This window comes from Ctenopharyngodon idella, chromosome 5, assembly GCF_019924925.1.
Source record: "Ctenopharyngodon idella isolate HZGC_01 chromosome 5, HZGC01, whole genome shotgun sequence".
NCBI classification, from domain to species: Eukaryota; Metazoa; Chordata; class Actinopteri; order Cypriniformes; family Xenocyprididae; genus Ctenopharyngodon; species Ctenopharyngodon idella.
Genome location: NC_067224.1, coordinates 38,098,584 through 38,117,589, shown reverse-complemented (window position 1 = coordinate 38,117,589; position 19,006 = coordinate 38,098,584). Strand labels below are relative to the sequence as shown.

Here is a 19,006-nt window from a genome sequence, read left to right as displayed (position 1 = left end):
AATCTTCTTTTATGTTCCATGAAATGAGAATGAGTAAATTATGTCACAATTTTCCTTTTTGAGTGAACTGTCCCTTTGTTGCTTCACTTACATCTGTGGCACTTTCAAATCATTGCTGTGTTGAGTTGTTTATGTTTGTCATATCAAATTCTGGCTCAACCAATGGCGTGAGTTTGGGGCGGGGCTCTCTGTTTGCCTGACCAATAGCAGATGTGGCAGTGGTTGGGAACTTTATACAAATTCTGCTTGCTGCCTCTACTGGCTAAAAGCTTCAGTCAGAATGAAAATGGTCTGCGTTGACCCAAAAAAAAAGTCTTTAGGGTTTCATCTGAATGGAATGCTCTGGGTGCACGTCTTATTTCCCTTGGCTCCATGTGAAGCTTCAAGTCCTTATTAATCTGTACCCAAACAGACATTCGTTTTCTTATTCCCCGTATTTCTCCCCTCATTTCCCTATTTTTTTATTAAAACAGACGGCTGGGAGCTGAATGTTCCCCCAATCAAAGACTCCTCTGTTTTTGCCAGGATGGAACCCCTGTGTGGAGTTCTTGTGGTTGGGGAACTGTATGGGCTGCTGCTGCCAGGAGCCAGTTTTAGAGAATATTAAAGTGGCCATGCAAACATATTATACTTTTTTTTTTTTTTTTTTTTTAAGGCAGTTTGTTTGGTATATTCATTTTGGACTTGGATTCGGAGAACAAATTGTAAAAGGCACAGCGTACTTAAGTTAGCACTGCCGAACACCACTAAATGAAGCAATTTGGACTTTTTAAATATATACAAAACATGGGTTCGTTTTACAGTGGAGTTTTGCAGCTGTTTTTCTTTAGCATGCACGAATACAAGAGGTCAAATGATAACACTTTACGATAATTCTCATTTGTTAGGGATAGTAAGGGATAATGTACATCCAGCCCGTTGTTATCACAGAATAAACCCTGACAGGGTGATCAGAAAAATAATTCGAAAAAAGCCCAAGTATAATTTGTCAGAATACTACTTTGTCTCGACATGCTGTGACTTAAGCGTCCCAAAGGGCCACGTGAATCTTGGGTCATCTCCAAATCGCAAGCAAAAATCCAGGTCCCAATCAAGGAATCGAGAGCTGAATTCTCATTTTACAAAGAATATGGATGGCAGCTTTAATTAAAGCAAACAATACCCTAGTGTATAGGTAACAGACCTAACAGACAGGTGAGCACTATTTAGTTATTTAGTGACAGAGAGCCCGAGAGAAAGCCCAGAGCCATACTGTCCTCGAGAGACATGTGCTTCCACGCTAATTTACCACGTTACATAAGTTAAAGAGTCACTGCCGTCAGACCCGGGTAAAGAAAAATCCTGTCTAAAACAATAATGTCACTGTTGGTTAGGTAGTATGGCCTGCAGATTGTCTCAATAAAACCCCTCAAGCTGTTAAACTCTGGATAGACAACAAAGAACAAGCAAGTAGTAAAACAAAATAAAAAGATGGCACTTTAGCAGAAGAGATATGACCAGAGTTCAGCTCTCAAACACAAACTGGCCCTTTCATCCACAGACTTTATGAGAAAATTGACTGAGAATGCGTGTAAAGTGTCTCTTTCATCTGACAAATCAAAGAGTGTTAAATGACTCCGGGGATGACCAAAATCACCGCAAAACAATGTTGCTTTTCACGCTCACTCTTGACTGGTAAACAAATGGGGTCTGCGATAACATATGAGAACTGAAAGCAAACGCAGATGTAGCGTCTACCCCGTTTTCTTCCCCACCCCCTCGAACTCTTCACTTCATGGGAGGAGCTGGATGAAAATATCGCTCTCTCTTTCCTTCTTTTTCCTCTTCCTCCTTTTCCTGTTGCGGTTCTGCTATCCTCATTGGCCGACTGCAGCAGTGAGGTCTGCTATTTTTTCCCTTTCTTTTCTTCCCCCACTTTTTTTTTTTTTGAAACTCTACCCTCACAGGAGAGCAAATGGGGGGCTGGGGGTCTTTAGACAGGAAGTGACTAAATTTACCTCAGTGTGTTTCAGAGCCATTTTTACTCATACTAAAGCTGGTAATGACAGATTTAATACAAAACGGAAAACAATAACAAAAAAAAGAAAAAAGAATGAAAATGTTTATTGTTTCATCTCCTCCTGACCCACATTCTGTCTCTCACCATAATTTAAATTTAGGAAAAACACATTTTTACACCAATGAAGTTGATCTGTCTTGAATCGAACAAGCATTTTCAGATGATTCTCACAATACCTGTCAAGAACACGTCATATTTCACTTGCTTAAATTTCATGAAAATAATGTCACAGTGCAAAAAATTCGTAGTAGTTAAATAATAGTTATTTTTAACATTTACTTTTTACTTATATATCATATTAGGTTAATTTATTTCCATATTCTCAAGTATTTAACTACGAACAATGTAAAGAGCGAGCACTGAACAATGTTCCTTGCAAAGCTTTTTAGCTCTTGATCTAAATTTCTCTTAGTCCAAGTCTATAAACATGTTTCTGGAGAGGCGTCAGAGAGACAGGCCACCTGCTGCCTTACACCAGAGTACTTTCTGCAGCTGTGGGGACTAGTGCAGCTGGGATGTCCCAGTAAAGCACTTTTGTTCAAGGCAGAGGGTGGGCTGTCAGACTGGTCTAAGTCTCTGTCTCTGACAAGACAGCAGTTGTCTGATGTCAGTAAATGGCTTTGTAAAAGCACCGTGTCTGTTTTCATGCATCCCAACATACATGTCATGCCATTTCATGGTGCGGCAAGACCCACAGGGGCATCATGAATCTGCATGATCAGAATTCTGGTGACATGAACAGCAGAGAACAGAAAGAAGATATTCCTTTGACATTGTGGGAAAGTTCTTCCAGCATCTACAGCTGTTTGGAAAAAGTATAAAGTATGGAATGTAAATTGTTTCACTGAAGGCAAAACTCCAAAAATGCAGTTTTATATCTCTGTGGTTTTTACTGCTATGTGCTGTTGAAATGTTTATTTTTGCAAATTTACTTTCAAAGCTTTTTTTCACCCTGGGAGAATGTTAGAATAAACCCTTTGCTAGCCGATTGCAAAAGCTTGAGTGTTTCTGAAAGAAGCACATATGCTAGCTCTAAAACAGCTATGCTAAAACTCAACATGAAAGTTCACTTTTTTTCCCAGCCTTTGAGTGTTATACACTTTAAGGGTGTGTGTATAAACTAACCCAAACAGCTCATAGTTTGTCAAGTGCCCAAAATCAATTTTTCATTATGTGCAGTAAATCTTGTTGCTTGTTGCTGGTAGTTTTACATGTTTACACCAATCCGATGGTCTGCCGTCTGTGAGCATCTGTTGGGCTACACTTTGAGGCGTGTTCAACACATCGTTCTAGTCTGGCTTACATCGGTAGGTGTACGGCTAAGTCGGCATCAGGGCCGTCGGTGAGAGACATCACTCTGATTGGCTGTTCAGTTTAGCAAGCGAGTTAGTGCACCACAATAAAAGCGAAAGAGCTGAAAGCGAGCAAAGTCATGACGGCACAGACAGAAGGCTGTTCAAATTTTATGCCATCTTTTCTGAGCATTCCAATATGTGAACATTTTTCGAATCTCCTTTTGGTGTGTTCAAGTGCAGCTTTTTAGCCCAGATGCAGCTGACGTGAGGCGACAACACAGTCGGCTTTTGTCGCCGCTAGTCGGCTTGGTGTGTCACAGCCTTAAAAGCTACTAGTTATTGAAGCCATACATGAAAAAAAAACATTTACAACCCATTTTACTTTGTAGTGAAACTTGACATTTAATAAGAGAAAATGTGGATGAACATGTTTTTATCCTTCAGATTGTGGAAAGTGGGTGTTACATACCCAACTGTTGGAGGGGGAGGCGCTAAAATATAAGTGGGCTTGGTGATGTCACCTGAAAAGGAAAGTTGTTTCAGAGACAGAGAAACTTATATTAAATTGAAAAATCATGCATAATAAGACAAAGAACATGTATACAAACTTAAGTAAATGAAGTCAGTCTTGAATGCATGTTGACTTGAAAGCGATTTTCTGATCTTGCCTGGAAGGTTTTGCACTGCCAAATAGCCAAAAGAGCAGTGTGAGAGAGGCGTAACCAGGCCAAGAAAATGTGGTTAGCATCTACTCTAGTTCCTCCTGGCTGAGAGGAGATGTGAGCAGCAAGCCACAGGAATTCTGAGCTGACCATCTTTTCTAAGTCAGCATGAATGCATCATCACATACTGTATAAGTGGGCGGAAGGAAGCGGCCTCTTGAAAACCACCGTGACCTTCATTAGGACCACAGTCCCACGAAGGAGAACAGGGCAAAAATTTACCACTGTATATTTGTAAACTTTTGTGATAACTTCGCATTTTCCGTTCCTTACAAGCTGTTGTTGAAAGAATCCAACACAAACATCTGTTGAAAAGACTCCGAGCGTCTTGGGCATGGGAAGCAGGTGCCTCCTTGTTAGCGCACCTGCCTCCCATGCCAGTGACCCGGGTTTGAGTCCCGCTCAGAGTGGGGCAGTTAGGACCGGAGGGGTTAAATTTGGTACCGTGACCCGGATGGTAGTGAGTGTAACATAGGCCAGTAAGAGCTGTGCATGTAAACCTCACTCTTCTGATCTCAAGAAGCGCGCTAGCGACTGACGCTAGAGGCTGCAGCCTTTACCGACCTTATTAGTACGCCCGCCTCTCATGCCGGTTCAAATCCTGCTCGGAATGGCTACACACATTTAAAAAGTACATATAATTTAAAACTACGTAGTATTTTTTTTTTTTTTTTTTTTTTACTGAATTTTATAAAATACTGTTTTATTTATTTAAAAAAAATGTATTACACTATACTGTACAGTTTTATCTATCTATCTAAAGAATTTATTCTTTGAGACTAATGGAAATATATATATATATATATATATATATATATACATACACTTTTTTTTTTTCTTTTGAAAAGTACATCTGGAGGCATTAAATATTAATATATTAAATATAAATAAGAATTTGGGGGGGAAATGTGATTTCATTTCATGAGATTAATGTCACAAAAGTTAGAACCAGTTAAAACCACGTAAACCAGGTTGACCAGTTAGATCATGCTTGATCATATACTGCTAAACAACATGGCTATGTTGGCCCACCAGCACCAAACCAGCTCTAACTAGCAGTACTAACCCTAACCATAATCCAATTTACCACTCTAAATTCTTAGGTCTTCAGTATCTCGCAGAACATTCCAGTAGCGTGCTTTGAAGTGTAGTGTTTCACTCATGTGCTGTCAATGCTGGCTTTCATACAGATTATCCACACTCCACTATTTGTCCTTGTCGGTCACTAATGCAGACTGTAGAGCCTAACATCATCACATATGTAGTCAAAGAGCCTTTGTGTGTTGTGGAACCCAGGGAGCCTTCTTCCACTGATTTGACCTGACCTCTATGTTTGTTTTCCTCTTGTCCAAACCCTTAGTCACCCACCACGATCCTGAAAACACCTTCAACAGTATTATCGAGCCGCCCTCCGTGGTGGACCAGCCTTCTCCATCATGGTCTTCCCAGGAGTCCTTCTCTTCCTTCGAGACGAGCGAAGATGGGCCTGTTTACTGCATACCCCACGAAGGTGAGCGGAAACTAGCGCAGATAAGCCATCTGTTTGTGCAACATGGAAAATAGATGAGGGAGTTAAGAAATCTCCTGACAATTTTATTAAATGACCCCATTCTGTGGTAAACACTTGGCCTCTGGGTGCTTAAATCACGTGCACTGAGTTAAAACACGCTATAAATGGCCAAGTCAGCAGATGCAAAGCTTTCAGGATGTGACTCAGGACTTTCTACAGAAACAGTGGTGTGGGAGATTGCTGGAAAACTTATATAAAAGCATTTTAAGGAAAAAAACTCAAGCATTTTTCCATGATAATGTGCAGTTGTGGTGTTTCTATCTGGTCATACGCATACAATAATCTTTAGGAGTGCTCATTATTCTGTTCTAGATGTTTATTTAATAAGCTCTGCTCGGTTAGTTGTTTTTAAATATAGATCAGTATAGTCAAAGTTTATGTTCAAATACTGGCTTAATACTGTACATTCTGAATAATGCACACTATATAGCAGGCTCGTCAACTGGCGGCCCGCGGGCCAAATCCGGCCTGCCAGTCATCTTCATCTGGCCCGCGGGCACCCCAATCTCCCTCCTCTTTTCCTGGTGGTGCGGCTAAATTTGGTTAGATATGTGGCTGCAGTGGCGCCTGCAGCTGTACGGCTATATACACACTGTTCGTACCATGCACACTCCTGAGAAACGTTTTCCATGCAAATATTTCAGCAGTTATTATGTGTGTCCCGTATTTCTGTTGACTTTCTCTTCCATGAATTGGCCAAACGCGCTTGCATAACGATCTGAAACGATTTGGATTCGTTTGGACCGCTCTGTCACTGAATCATCTGAAGTTGTTTCTCGGCCATTAACAACAAATACAGAACAAATAGCACTGTTTTCATGTGTTTCACTAGTTTACTTTGAACTACGCAGCACGGCCCAGTGGATAACAGAACGAAAGCTTAAAGGAGCCGCGTTTAATAATGGTATCCGGGACCAGGAATAAACAGCGTTGGGACATCTAGTGTGAAGTGTTTCAATTTGACACACACCTCTCGTTTACAAACCACAAATCACTCGATAATTAAACTAGTTTTAAATCGGATGAAACAGCCTCAACATTCCCAACAAGGCTGATGAGGAAAACAGGAGAAACACTGTGCCATGAATGAAGATTGAAGACTTTTAAACCCCAAAATCACCACCCTTACAAACATTTACCATGAGTGAATTGTTGTAATTTGCAATGGTTTGTGGAAATGTGGAATATTTATATTGAAAACTATGTTATAGCTATTTATATTGCAATATATTTATTAGGTGGGTAGGGGAATATATAATTCATGTTTTTGTTAAGGTGTATTTTACCTGTGTTTAGGTGTTTTTTTATAGGCCTATTTAACATATCATAATATAATATCATTTGATTTTATAATCCGGCCCTTGAATGAAACTACTTGACGAGCCCTGCTATATAGTGTATACTGCCCGTTCAGAAATGACCAGGAAATCAGGGTTAAAATGCCAACAAAACAGTGTTAGAAAATGTAAATGAAAATTAGAAATGTTGCCTTAAAAAAATTAAATAAAATGTGTTAAGTACTACAATTACTAAATCTAAAACTGAAATAAAAAAAAAGAATGCTAAACAGAAATTTAAAAAACTAATAAAAATGACAAAAGTAGATAAAATTATTTAAAAAAAAAAAACTTCATAAATATAAATAAAATATAATATAATATAAATAAAATATAAAAATAAAAGGTAATTAAAAATATGAATAAATACTATAGTAGTATATATCAGTGGCGTGCGGTCCATATAAGCTGCGAATGCTCGGCAACTAATATTAACATTATAAATTACTATTAAAAACCCTTGTTTGAGATGTACCATAAAGCCTACATGATTGGCAATGCGTATGTAACTGTTCATAATTTATTTATTTGCCAAACGACAGTGATTTTCTTTAAATCTGCCAGTTACGGAGACTTCCGGGTAAGCTGATCTACAGCAGCTTTTGCGCCTTCGCGCTTTTGTTATGGAACGTCATCATTGTCCCGTGTTCTCATTGGTTTGCTGGCCTATGGCGGATTTCATAAGCAGGATAAGCTGTGAGCAGATAGCTTGCCCAAGAGGAAAAATGAGCTGCTGCCAGATCTCGATCACCGAAAATCACATTGTATTTGATACAAAACTAACTAGACTTAACCAAATGGGAAAAAAAATCATAACTAAAAATATTTTCATAATATTTAATTTTCTCTATAGGGATTTTTTTTATGAAAAATTGTTTAAGACAGTCCTACTGTAACCAAAGAGTATAGAAGTATAAGTTCTTTGCTGTAACTAGGCCTATCAGAGGATGTTAATCGATAGTCTGTGCGTTTGTTAATTTCATCAGTTTGCATAATTTCAACTTATTTTTTAAAGAATAATGATATTTTTATTTATTATAGCCTACTTATATTTATTATAATTACATTTTATTTTTTATTTATAATAGGCTGCTAATACTAATTATGTTATACTTATTTTTAATTATTAATTTAAAAAGTACATCTGGCATACATTTAAATTAACGCCATGGTGTTTCTTATTTGTCTTGTCTGATTTAGATCTGTGTCCTAAACTGATACGTTTAAAGGTGAAGTATGTCGTTTCTGTGACACTAGCGGCACCTAGCGGACTTACAAAAATACAGCATATTTTGCAAACGCACCTTTCGCATGTTGCGCATGTTGAGTAAACTAACAATGTCTAGAGAGAACGCGAGCATCTCGCTTATTAGCTATAAACCCATTCAACGTAACTGCATCGGCTACATTTTTTACATGACCCAGCATACCCGGTTAAAAAAGTCACCCCTCGCCACTGGTATATATACTAAACAACTAAACTAATAATACAGCAACGAAAGTGACAAAAATGCCCCTGAAATTCAAAATATGAGGAATAATTTGGAACAAAAATTTTGTAATATTCTGCAGACTGATCAAACAATGACAAATGTCAACACAGAGGTGTTAAATAAAAATTGTGGCTGATATTACTTTCAGTTCATTAAATCACACAGGAAATGGCCAATCAGTTTTTCTTTTAATTTTATATAGTCTTTTTGAGATGTTTAACAATTAGAACTAAGACATTACTACAGACTAGAGATATCTTTCTCTTCCACTTACCGCTTACATTTACCTTTTTCAGAGACTATGAACGAGAGCTGTGAGAAGCAAAATTCTAGTGCTGCTCAAGAAATATCATCAACACCCAATGATGAGGACGCAGGAGAGTACACGTCCCTCAAAGACACAAGAGAAACAACAAAACAGTATGTCAGCGATGGGAGCGAGCAGCCTCTCCTGAAGTCTTCAGACAGTGAGGGCTCCACCAGTGGTTCTGAGTCAACCATAGGAGCAGTTTACGCCCATGTCGCCCGCCTTTCCAAACAATCCAAAGAGGAGGAGGACACTGCCTCACCAGAGAAGACGAAAGAGAAGACGAAACCTCGTCCTCCAGATCCTTCCACCAAACCGAAGGTGTCCTGGATCCACGGAACATCAGGAACCAACCCAACAGAGCAAAGCCAGACTCCATCACCACAAAAAGACAAGAAGAACAACAACTCAGAAGGTTCTGGAAAGGCTGATGAGAAGCAGCGGTCAAAGGAGAAGTCGAGCAAGAACAGAGAAAAGAATCAGGATAGTAAGAAGGCAGATGGACCCGAATCCCCAAGCAAAAGCAAATCTCACAAAGCTTCGGATACCATAGAGCACCTCAACGGAACATTCCAGAATGCCCTGAAGAAGATTGGAAACTTCCACTCGGACAAGAAAACAATCGACACCAACAAAGATCCACCCAAGAGCCCAAAGATCATGCATCCGCACATGAACTCTGAGGCCGCCACGCTACTCGCAGCTCAGCTGAAGGAGAAGACCCAAAGCCTTAATCGGAATGAGGGTTTCACGGTGGGCATCAAACCCAATGGTGTTTCAACACCTCAAGCCAACCGAGAGAAACCCACCCCTCCTCAAAAGACCAAGCGCTCTGCAACTGGGACCAACAAGCCCCTTCTTCCCACCTCCAGCAACCTCCAGAAGATGGTGGCTCCTATTTCAGACTCATCTCCTGAACCTAAAAGCCCGGAAAAACAAGGGGTTAATGGGACCAGAGTTGAAGGAGATGCCACACCAAAGAAAACACCCATCAAAAAACCACCGAGGAAGAAAGGAAAGGAGGGAACACTGGAGACGGAAGGCAAAACCACTCCAAAGACGGCCATTATGCCACCTCAGACTGTCAAATAGATCCTCTTTGATGCGTCTGTTTTTTTGAGAACATAAACGTACAGTTTTTCTTAACCTTTGTTAAACATTTTATTTAGGAATTGGATGGATTTTTCTTGAAATGGACGAGCTGCTTATAGGTTTTAATATTTGGAAGGATTGTGGTTCTCGTTAACTCTTTGAAGTCCCGGAATCGGAAACAACATCGTGGCTTGTGTACAGTATTAAAAAGGAAGAGTAAATGAATTTAATGTAATAAGCTCATTTTGTATGCTCTCAGTTTTACATTTGCATTACTCAACGTCCATTGTTTTGAATTTGCCAATGCTATCGTGATTGCAGGTTTTTGTGTCTGAAATTTGTATTTAGCACTGTATTCCTTGGTGTAAAGAATGAACCAAAGGTACTTTAAAGGTACAGGAAGAATGATGCCATTATTAATTTTCACTCAGGCCTTATATGTATATTCAATACCTTGTAAATGATGTCATGAAGTAAATTGTCTGCTTGGTTTCTAGGACATGTCATTTGGTTCACGTTCACCAGTATTTTACCTAGCATCGTGCTTTTTAAGCTGAAAACGATAGTTCTTGCTAATCCACAGTGATATTTATCCTTGCTGCTGAATCTAAACTCTAGTTTTTCCCTTGAAAAGATGATGTTTTCCTTTTTCCATAAAGTACCCACAATCGGTAATGCATTTTTTATTTTTTTTTTTTCAGGCTAGGTAAAGACTCTTAAAAAAAATTAACATTTAAGGGCTTTTAGTCCATGTATGCTGGCATTCAGACTTTCTATCTACTATTATAGTCCTAAAAGTTACACAAAATAAATGCAAATATATAACCTTTCTCCTCTGGGATATCAATATCAGTTTCGAACATATATTGGTGATATTTGCATTAAAAAATAAGCACTTAAACTATTGTTTTTCCAGTAACAGTAATGCTTTTTATGCCTTCTTGCAAATATCACATGCTTATCTGTACATGACTGAAAGTTTATGCAGCACAATAATACATTAAATATAGTTATTTGTCCTACCAAAGAAACAATCATAACGCCTGAAAGATGCCAGTATAATACAACCTACAAGTCAGATTAAAGGGTATTACCTTAAGTATTAATTCTTGACTATAAAGTTGCAGGAAGTTCAATGCATTGACATGCGTTCAATGCGTTTCCTGTGTTAAAATGAGCACAATAATGGCTCATGACTACAGCTTATGTTTATTTTTTAAGTTTGCTATCAGAAACCCTAACCCCATAGCACTTGCAAATATTTTTAAGACGACACCAGCAGAATGCAAAAAAAAGAGTTCATGAATAACTGGACGGTTATATTTGAACAAAGAGCATAGGGTTAAATGTTCGATCTGCAGCATTTTTGAGTTTGTAAGCAGGTTCACAAAAGGCAGATTTTCGATTGTGGTGTACAGTAACTGCTATTCCCGTATATGGTACCTTATATTTTTCTACATGCTAAGATATTTTGTAATAATATTTTTACCTTCATTTGTAAGCTGTGCTTATACAACTTATATCTTTGCTTTTTATATTTTTGTGTGTGTGTCAAATGAACTGGTTTTCAAATTTGATTACATTTTATTTCTTTTTATATGTGCAAGCATCAGGTACATTTGATTTTAATGTTTAAATATCTTTCTGTTTACTCTCAAAAGAACTTTTTCACATTTCTCTGTGGATGTTATTGTTTTTTATGAACGATAAACTGCATGATGCAGAGGTCAGTGAGAGATCGGTGGGAGATATCTATGCATGTTACCCCATGTTCAGTTTTTTTTTTTTTTTTTTTTTTTTTCTCTTCTCCGTACCGCCTTTCATTACTTGGGACCTATGACAAAAAACAACTTTTCATGTTTTTGCACGAAATTCCAGAACATTTCCAACTGTAGTATATGACTTTATGGGAGTATGAATAACAGATTTTTGGTTTTCTACTCTGACCTTGGCATGAGCCTTGACTGAAGCTCAGCCTTAAAACAAGGAGCATTATCAGTAACACGCATTATGTTCATTCATTTTGTCTTGATTTTTACCTTTCTATGTTGTTGTTGTGTGGTTGTTCAGTTACCGTATTTGAAATAAAAGCAAACCTGTAGCTCATGAATCAAAAGGGTACGGATATCAAATGGATCTCCCTTCATTAGATCTATCAACATAGTGACTTAAGACATTAATAGTATTTAATATATTTACATATTTTCCCTTAAAGCTGCTGTCTGTAACTTTTTTGTGTTCAAAAATTATATAATGAGCATGAACACCAATCCATTTCCCAAACCGTGTTTTGTCTTATCCTGAATCACTTTATATTCAGACTATTTTAGACTGGGTCGGGTCAGCACCGCTGCAGAGTAGCACAGTACCTGTGTGACTCGTCATAGACATAAACAGAGAGAAGTAGTTCCGGCTACAATGTTCTTCCGCAAGACGCATGCAGTTCTGTTTATTAACCACTAGAGTGCCAAAAGTTATGGTGTGGTGAGAAAACCAGGTCCCCCCAGGAATCGTGTCTCCTTTAGGACCCCAAGTGATCCCATTGGTTCAACAGATGTTTTAATGGGTAGTATTTTTAGCGTCTGATTATAATTCCTGCAAAAATCACGTTATGATTTATATTGTTTAAAATGCGTTATAATGACCATTAATGTCTTTTAAATGACATGGTTCATATACTAGTACATAACTGAAGCTATAGGTTGTGAAATCAAGCATTTCTCATTCTTACTGTTTTTTTTTTTTATTTAGCTTATGTACTAGCATAGCATACATCTACCCGATTAGCCTGCTAGCTTAGCTTACATTATATTAGATGTTTTTGTTTCCAATATCCGGTTTGTTTTATTATGCAATACATATGCATTCATTTTATATTTTAAGCATGCTGTTTGTGCACTTAATGTAATAAACATCATACAATAGTGAAATAGGTTATAATTAGACAAGACATCATGATAACAACTTTTGATCAGGCATTACCGCCTGGGTCCTAAAGGAGACCCGATTCTTAGGAGGGATGCGATTTCTCGGTTTTCCACTAAATGAACATAATATATTATAATTAAGAAATGACATTTAATCATTTTATTTATATACACAAATATAAGAATGCACAATAATAATAATAATAATAATGCAATATTTACCAACATATATATTTTGAAATATTTTGAAGCATGTAAAATATGCAGGGACTTCCTGAATAGCTGAATCAGTGTTTTGAACTGATTCACTGAATCTGACAGTTCAACAGCAGTGATTTGTTTAAATGAATCAAACTTTTCAAATGGATGAATCAATTAATGAATCAAACTCAGCATTATCAGTATTATTTTCATTTTCGAGCGGGTGCTAAACTGGCCTAATGCTTCATAACGGCTTATGAAACTTGGAGGACAAATAATGGAAAAATAAAAAGCACATTACAATCATCTTGATAGTCAATTTTGATCTACCATGTTGGTTAATTTTTATGTGGCCAGCAAAATAACAATGAATAATTATCATTTAGAGATAATAAAGATCTCATGCTACAAGAGTGAGGATAATTTTTATGTGGCCAGCAAAATAACAATGAATAATTATCATTTAGAGATAATAAAGATCTCATGCTACAAGAGTGAGGATGATTCATTTAGTCTATAAATGACACTCTACTCTCTCTATTTCTCTCTCTCCTATCCATTTTCCCGTTCATAGAGTAAGTGATATTTTACAGTTTCCGCTGACTTCTGGCTGCCTCTGTGCTCTGAGCAGGGGATCATGGGGAGGTTTTTTCGTCGCGGTAGCTGTTGCAACGGTGGTCATATGCTCATCAAATCTAAAGGGCCCAGAGGACTGAACTGGCGAGCTCCTCTACTGGCACAACAGCCCCTTTCATACAGGAACAGTTGGAAGTCTGTGCGAGGGGGCCCTGGAGTTAAAGCATCATGCGCTGCGTATTTGCACTCCATCTTCTCACTCTTTTTTTTTTTTTAAGAGAGAGAAGAGAGGAGGGCTTGAAGAAAGCAGCCAAGATTTCGTGGGCAAAAGGCAACACAGACGAGCAAGATCATGTGATCAGTAATTGAAACCAGGGAAGTTTAAGCATCCAGACACACATACACGCGCACACATTTCCCAAGTCATGCCACTGCTGACATGAGCTTCTTTTAAATGTTCAATTACATACAAACTTCTGTTTAAGTATCTATATGGCCTAAAAAAGCCTTGAGTGATGATAGTTTAGGTGGATCTGACTACCAAAAAAAAAAAAGTGAATCTCACAATATAATATACATATAGAGAGAGAGAGCGAGAGAAAGAGGTTTTATATATAAAATATATATTATATATTTTTTTTCTTGTATTTAAAATTTATATTCTATTCATCATGTTCATGTTTTTGTCCGCTTGACAGGACCATACAAATGTGTGGATCTTGTATTAGAGCAGTTAAAATTTGGTGCTTTGAGTACAATCTTCTCATACTGACCACTGGATGTTCAACATGGCACCTCATGGCAAAGAACTCTCTGAGGATTTGAGAAAAAGAATTGTTGCTCTCCACAAAGATGACCTAGGCTATAAGAAGATCAGTAACACCATGAAACTGAGTTACAGCACAGTGGCCAGGGTCATAGAGAGAGGTTTTCCAAAATGGGTTCCACTCGGAACAGGCTCCGCAAGGGTCGATCAAAGTAGTTGAGTCCTCGTGCTGTGCGTCAGGTGCAGAAGCTGGCTTCAAAAAACAGATGCATGAGTGCTGCCAGCATTGCTTTAGAGGTTGCAGAAGCGGAAGGTCAGCTTGTCAGTGCTCAGACCATACACCGCACACAGCAACAAGTCGGTTTGCATGGCCGTCGTCCCAGAAGGAAGCCTCTTCTGAAGCTGGCTCACAAGAAAGCCCGCAAACAGTTTGCTGAAGACAGCCTGTCCAAGATCATGAATTACTGGAACCATGTCCTGTGGTCTGATGAGACCAAGATAAACTTGTTTGGCTCAGATGGTGTCCAGCATGTGTGGCAACGCCCTGGTGAGGAGTACAGAGAAAATTGTGTCTTGCCTACAGTCAAGCATAGTGGTGGTAGCATCATGGTCTGGGGCTGCATGAGTGCTGCTGGTACTGGGGAGCTACAGTTCATTGAGGGAAACATGGACTCCAACATGTACTGTGACATTCTGAAGCAGAACGGCATGATAACGACCCCAAACACACCGCCAAGATGACAACTGCCTTGCTGAGGAAGCTGAAGGTGAAGGTGATGGAGTGGCCAAGTATGTCTCCAGACCTGAACCCTATTGAGCACCTGTGGGGCATCCTCAAGCAGAAGGTGGAGAAGCGCCATGTGTCTAACATCCAGCAGCTCCGTGATGTCATTATGGAGGAGTGGAAGAGGATCCCAACAACAACCTGTGCAGCTCTGGTGAATTAAATGCCCATGAGGATTAAGGCAGATAACAGTGGTGCTCACACAAAATATTGACACTTTAGACACAGTTTTGACACAGTTTTCACTTAGGGTGTACTCACTTTTGTTGCCAGTTCTTTAGACAATAATGGCTGCATGTTGAGTTATTTTCAGAGGACAGTAAATCTGTACTGCTATACAAGCTGCACATTGACTACTCTAAAGTATATCCAATTTTCATTTCTATAGTATTGTCCCTTGAGAACATATAACAAAATGGTTGCTGAAATGTGAGGAGTGTACTCACTTTTTTCAGATACTGTATATATATATATATATATATATATATATATATATATATATATATATAATATAAGAAAAAAAACATTTCTCAAATTATATTAATACATTATAATCAAGTAAAATAAATAAATAAATAAATAGAGTATTTTATAAAATAAACTGAAGAACATCAATCATTTTCTCTAAAAAATAGAAATGATAAATTTCAAATATAAGGGGAAAAAATTATATTTCTCAAATTATATTAATAAATTATGATCAAGTAAATAAATAAATATAATGAGTATTAGGTGAAATTCAGCTTGAAATAAACTGAAGACCGTCAAGCATTTTCTCCAAAAATTATAAATTATAAATTTAAATATAAAAAAAAAACTAATTCTATTTCTCAAATTATATTATTAAATTATAATCAAGTAAAATAAATAAATAAAGATGATTATTAGGTGAAATTCTGCTTAAAGTAAAATGAAGACCATCAAGCATGTTCTCCAAAAATGAGAAATTATACATTTCAAATATAATAAAAAATGAATTATATTTCTTAAATTATATTAATAAATTATAATCAAGTAAAATAAATAAATATAGTCAGTATTAGGTAAAAGTCTGCTTAAACTAAAGTAAAATAAAGCAAAGACTATCAAGCATTTTCTCCAAAAAAGTACAGGAATGTAATACTAAATTAAAAGGGAGAAATAAGAATGAATAAATTATATTACTCAAATAATCTAATTATCTCAAAGAGTAATACATTTATTTTGCTTAAATAAAATTCCTCCCAAATTCGCATTACAATACATCCAGATGTTTTACTTCTGAGTAGGTTTTTTCATTATTAAGGGTCTTTTTCATTCATCATTTTAATTATTCTCATAAGTGATTCTGATTAGATTCTCAAGAAAATACTGAAATACACTGATTTGTATTTAAAATCAGCACTGAATTAAAAAGAAGTAAAAATACTGCCATTATATATAAATATTTAACAATTTCAGTAATATACCATTATTTTTTCTACATTACAATAATGAGAATTTATTACTATTGTTATTATTATTATTATTATTATTATTATTATTATTATTATTATTATTCACACATAATTTTCCCTGTAAAATCAGGCACGATTCCTCACACTACAACTGAAACAGCACTCCAGTCCTGGAAAAGTCATTTAGACTACGCTTCTTCCAGGAATCAAAATGTATTCCTCAAAGTATTCACAAAACAAGTATTTCAGAAGCTACTGCTTACAAATAGCTTCCAAGCTACGATATTATGACCGTCATCTGTGACCAGAGAGACAAATGAGATTTTGGAGAAGGAGATATGACAAATCAAGTGCCGGTCTAAACATACCTCTCAAAAGTGGCAGGTCCTTAGAAACAGCAGGACCATCAGAGCCACTGAACATCAGCCAGTGGACCCGCAGCTACACGCCTGTTCAGAACTCAGCGGTTGTCATGACAACAGGGACAGATTGCATCCACATCTGGTAGCGATTTCAGCTCTTGTGAAAGGGGGGGGGGGAAGAAATTTATGAGTTAAGGCGGAAAAAGACAAATATTTTCTGCAATGCAAAGCAGAAAAAAGCAGAGGGTTGAGTTACACATGAAAGAGGCTGAGAAATGAGTTTTGTTTGTTTGTTTTTTCCCTAAACAGAATGGAAGCAATTTTTCATACTTCTGTAAGTTTTGAGAATTCAATGGAGCCATGCTGGTGCTCTGGAAAGCTGACATGCTGAGCTGCTCTGCCTGTTTAAGCAGCTTTTCATAGGAAGCAGACTATTCGGCGGGCGACAGACTCCAGAGTAAATGATTCTATAATAAAGGCTGACAACTACATAACAATAACATAAATCATATACTTATATTCCAGGTGGGAAAGCAAGCTTTCTTCTTGTGTCATGGTTTCTCGAAATGGGTTGCGCACCTTTGTTTTTTTCCTATTTCTTCTAAACAATTCTAAATTTATGTTACAAAAAAGCAGTGATAGTATTAAATGGTAATGCAAAGCTTTAATTACCATATTCATATACCATCACATGTACACACTATTACAGGGTAATTCAAACAATAACAACGTTTTATGTAAGCAATGAGGTACGAGAGGCTGCGCTGTATCGTGCCTGCAACCCCTTCAGCCGTGACTTACTCACGATACAGCACTAGCCTCGAGTACCTTATTGTTTTTATAAAATGGTTACCACACAATACAAATATTAAAGACAAAAATATGTATCAATGCAACTTTCATGAAGTAAACTTTCACTAAAAGCCTTCCTTCCGCCAGAAAAAAATAGTCCCTGACCGTTAACAGCAACAGAAGTTACATTATTACGCCATTAGATGGCAGCAAAGACTGTCTTTATGAGTGTGTCAGTCAGTAGAGAAGACTTTTACATTGAAAAGACTGAATTGTCATGAACACAGAACAAGACGCAACTGACAAATGCTTTGACTAGCGCTGTCAGTCATGGGAAAACCCCTTAACTGTTAAAAGGACAAGATAATACATCGGACATTTAAACAGATTTTTTATTATGAACATATGACTTACCTGAAGGAAAATGCTAAATCTGAATGCAGGTTATAAACTCGCTCACTCGATCTCTTTCTCACAATACTCATCTACATAATACAGTAAGCTTCAATATAAATTGAGAACAAACAGTTTACGTTGCTAAGAGTAGTTGCTAAGGGTGTTGTGGAGTGATACACAGAACCATTGGGTGAAGCAATCATAGCCGTGTTTTATCATGAATAAAACACAGCTATTGACCAATCAGAATCAAGGACAGCAACTAACCGTTTTATAAGCTTATATAAGCCATTTTTCCACCGTTGGGCCGAATGATTCTAAGAATGGTAAGGAAAGGTTCCAGTTATTTTCCACTAAATCTTGGTTCGGCACAGCACGATTACAAACCGTTCTCGGCCCAGAATTTGTAATCATGCCATGCCGACCTCACAGTGGAAAATGAAACCATATCCGTACTGGCTGGGCCGAATCGGCATGGAATGGAACGGTTAAGCAACGAGAACGGTTTGGCCGGATGGTGGAAAAATGGCTATGGTGTCAAACATCTCAATGTCAATGCATTAGATAAGAAAATATTGAAGGAAGTGTCATTAAAGGGAAAGTTCACTTAAAAGAGAAAATTATGTCATCATTTACCAATCCTCATGTCATTCCAAACCTGTATGACTTGGATGGATGGATGGATGGATGGAATAGTAAAGGTTTTATATTTTGTATTCAATGCAATGACATTCAGTTTTATTTGTGCCCAAAAACTTTTTTGTGGTCACTGTATGTCTCTGATCTCCATGAAAGACTCTAGCATCAGCTTTTATCATTGTGTTTTTGTCCGTTTTGCTTCATGAGAGGTCCATGAATCCCAGCATACGTGTCCATGCCATGTGTGGGTTA

The 19,006-nt window shown here is 37.5% G+C and overlaps 1 protein-coding gene across 1 annotated transcript in view; it reads left to right on the top strand.

Annotated features, from left to right (window-relative positions):
* scarf2 (scavenger receptor class F, member 2) overlaps window positions 1–11,991 on the top strand; it is a 33,620-nt gene extending 21,629 nt beyond the window's left edge. Inside the window, exons 10-11 of the mRNA XM_051893963.1 lie at window positions 5,437–5,586; window positions 8,773–11,991. Coding sequence (XP_051749923.1) covers window positions 5,437–5,586; window positions 8,773–9,875 — 1,253 coding nt within the window. The 3' untranslated portion in view covers window positions 9,876–11,991. The remainder of the gene's footprint in view (window positions 1–5,436; window positions 5,587–8,772) is intronic.
* The last annotated feature ends 7,015 nt before the right edge of the window (window positions 11,992–19,006 follow it).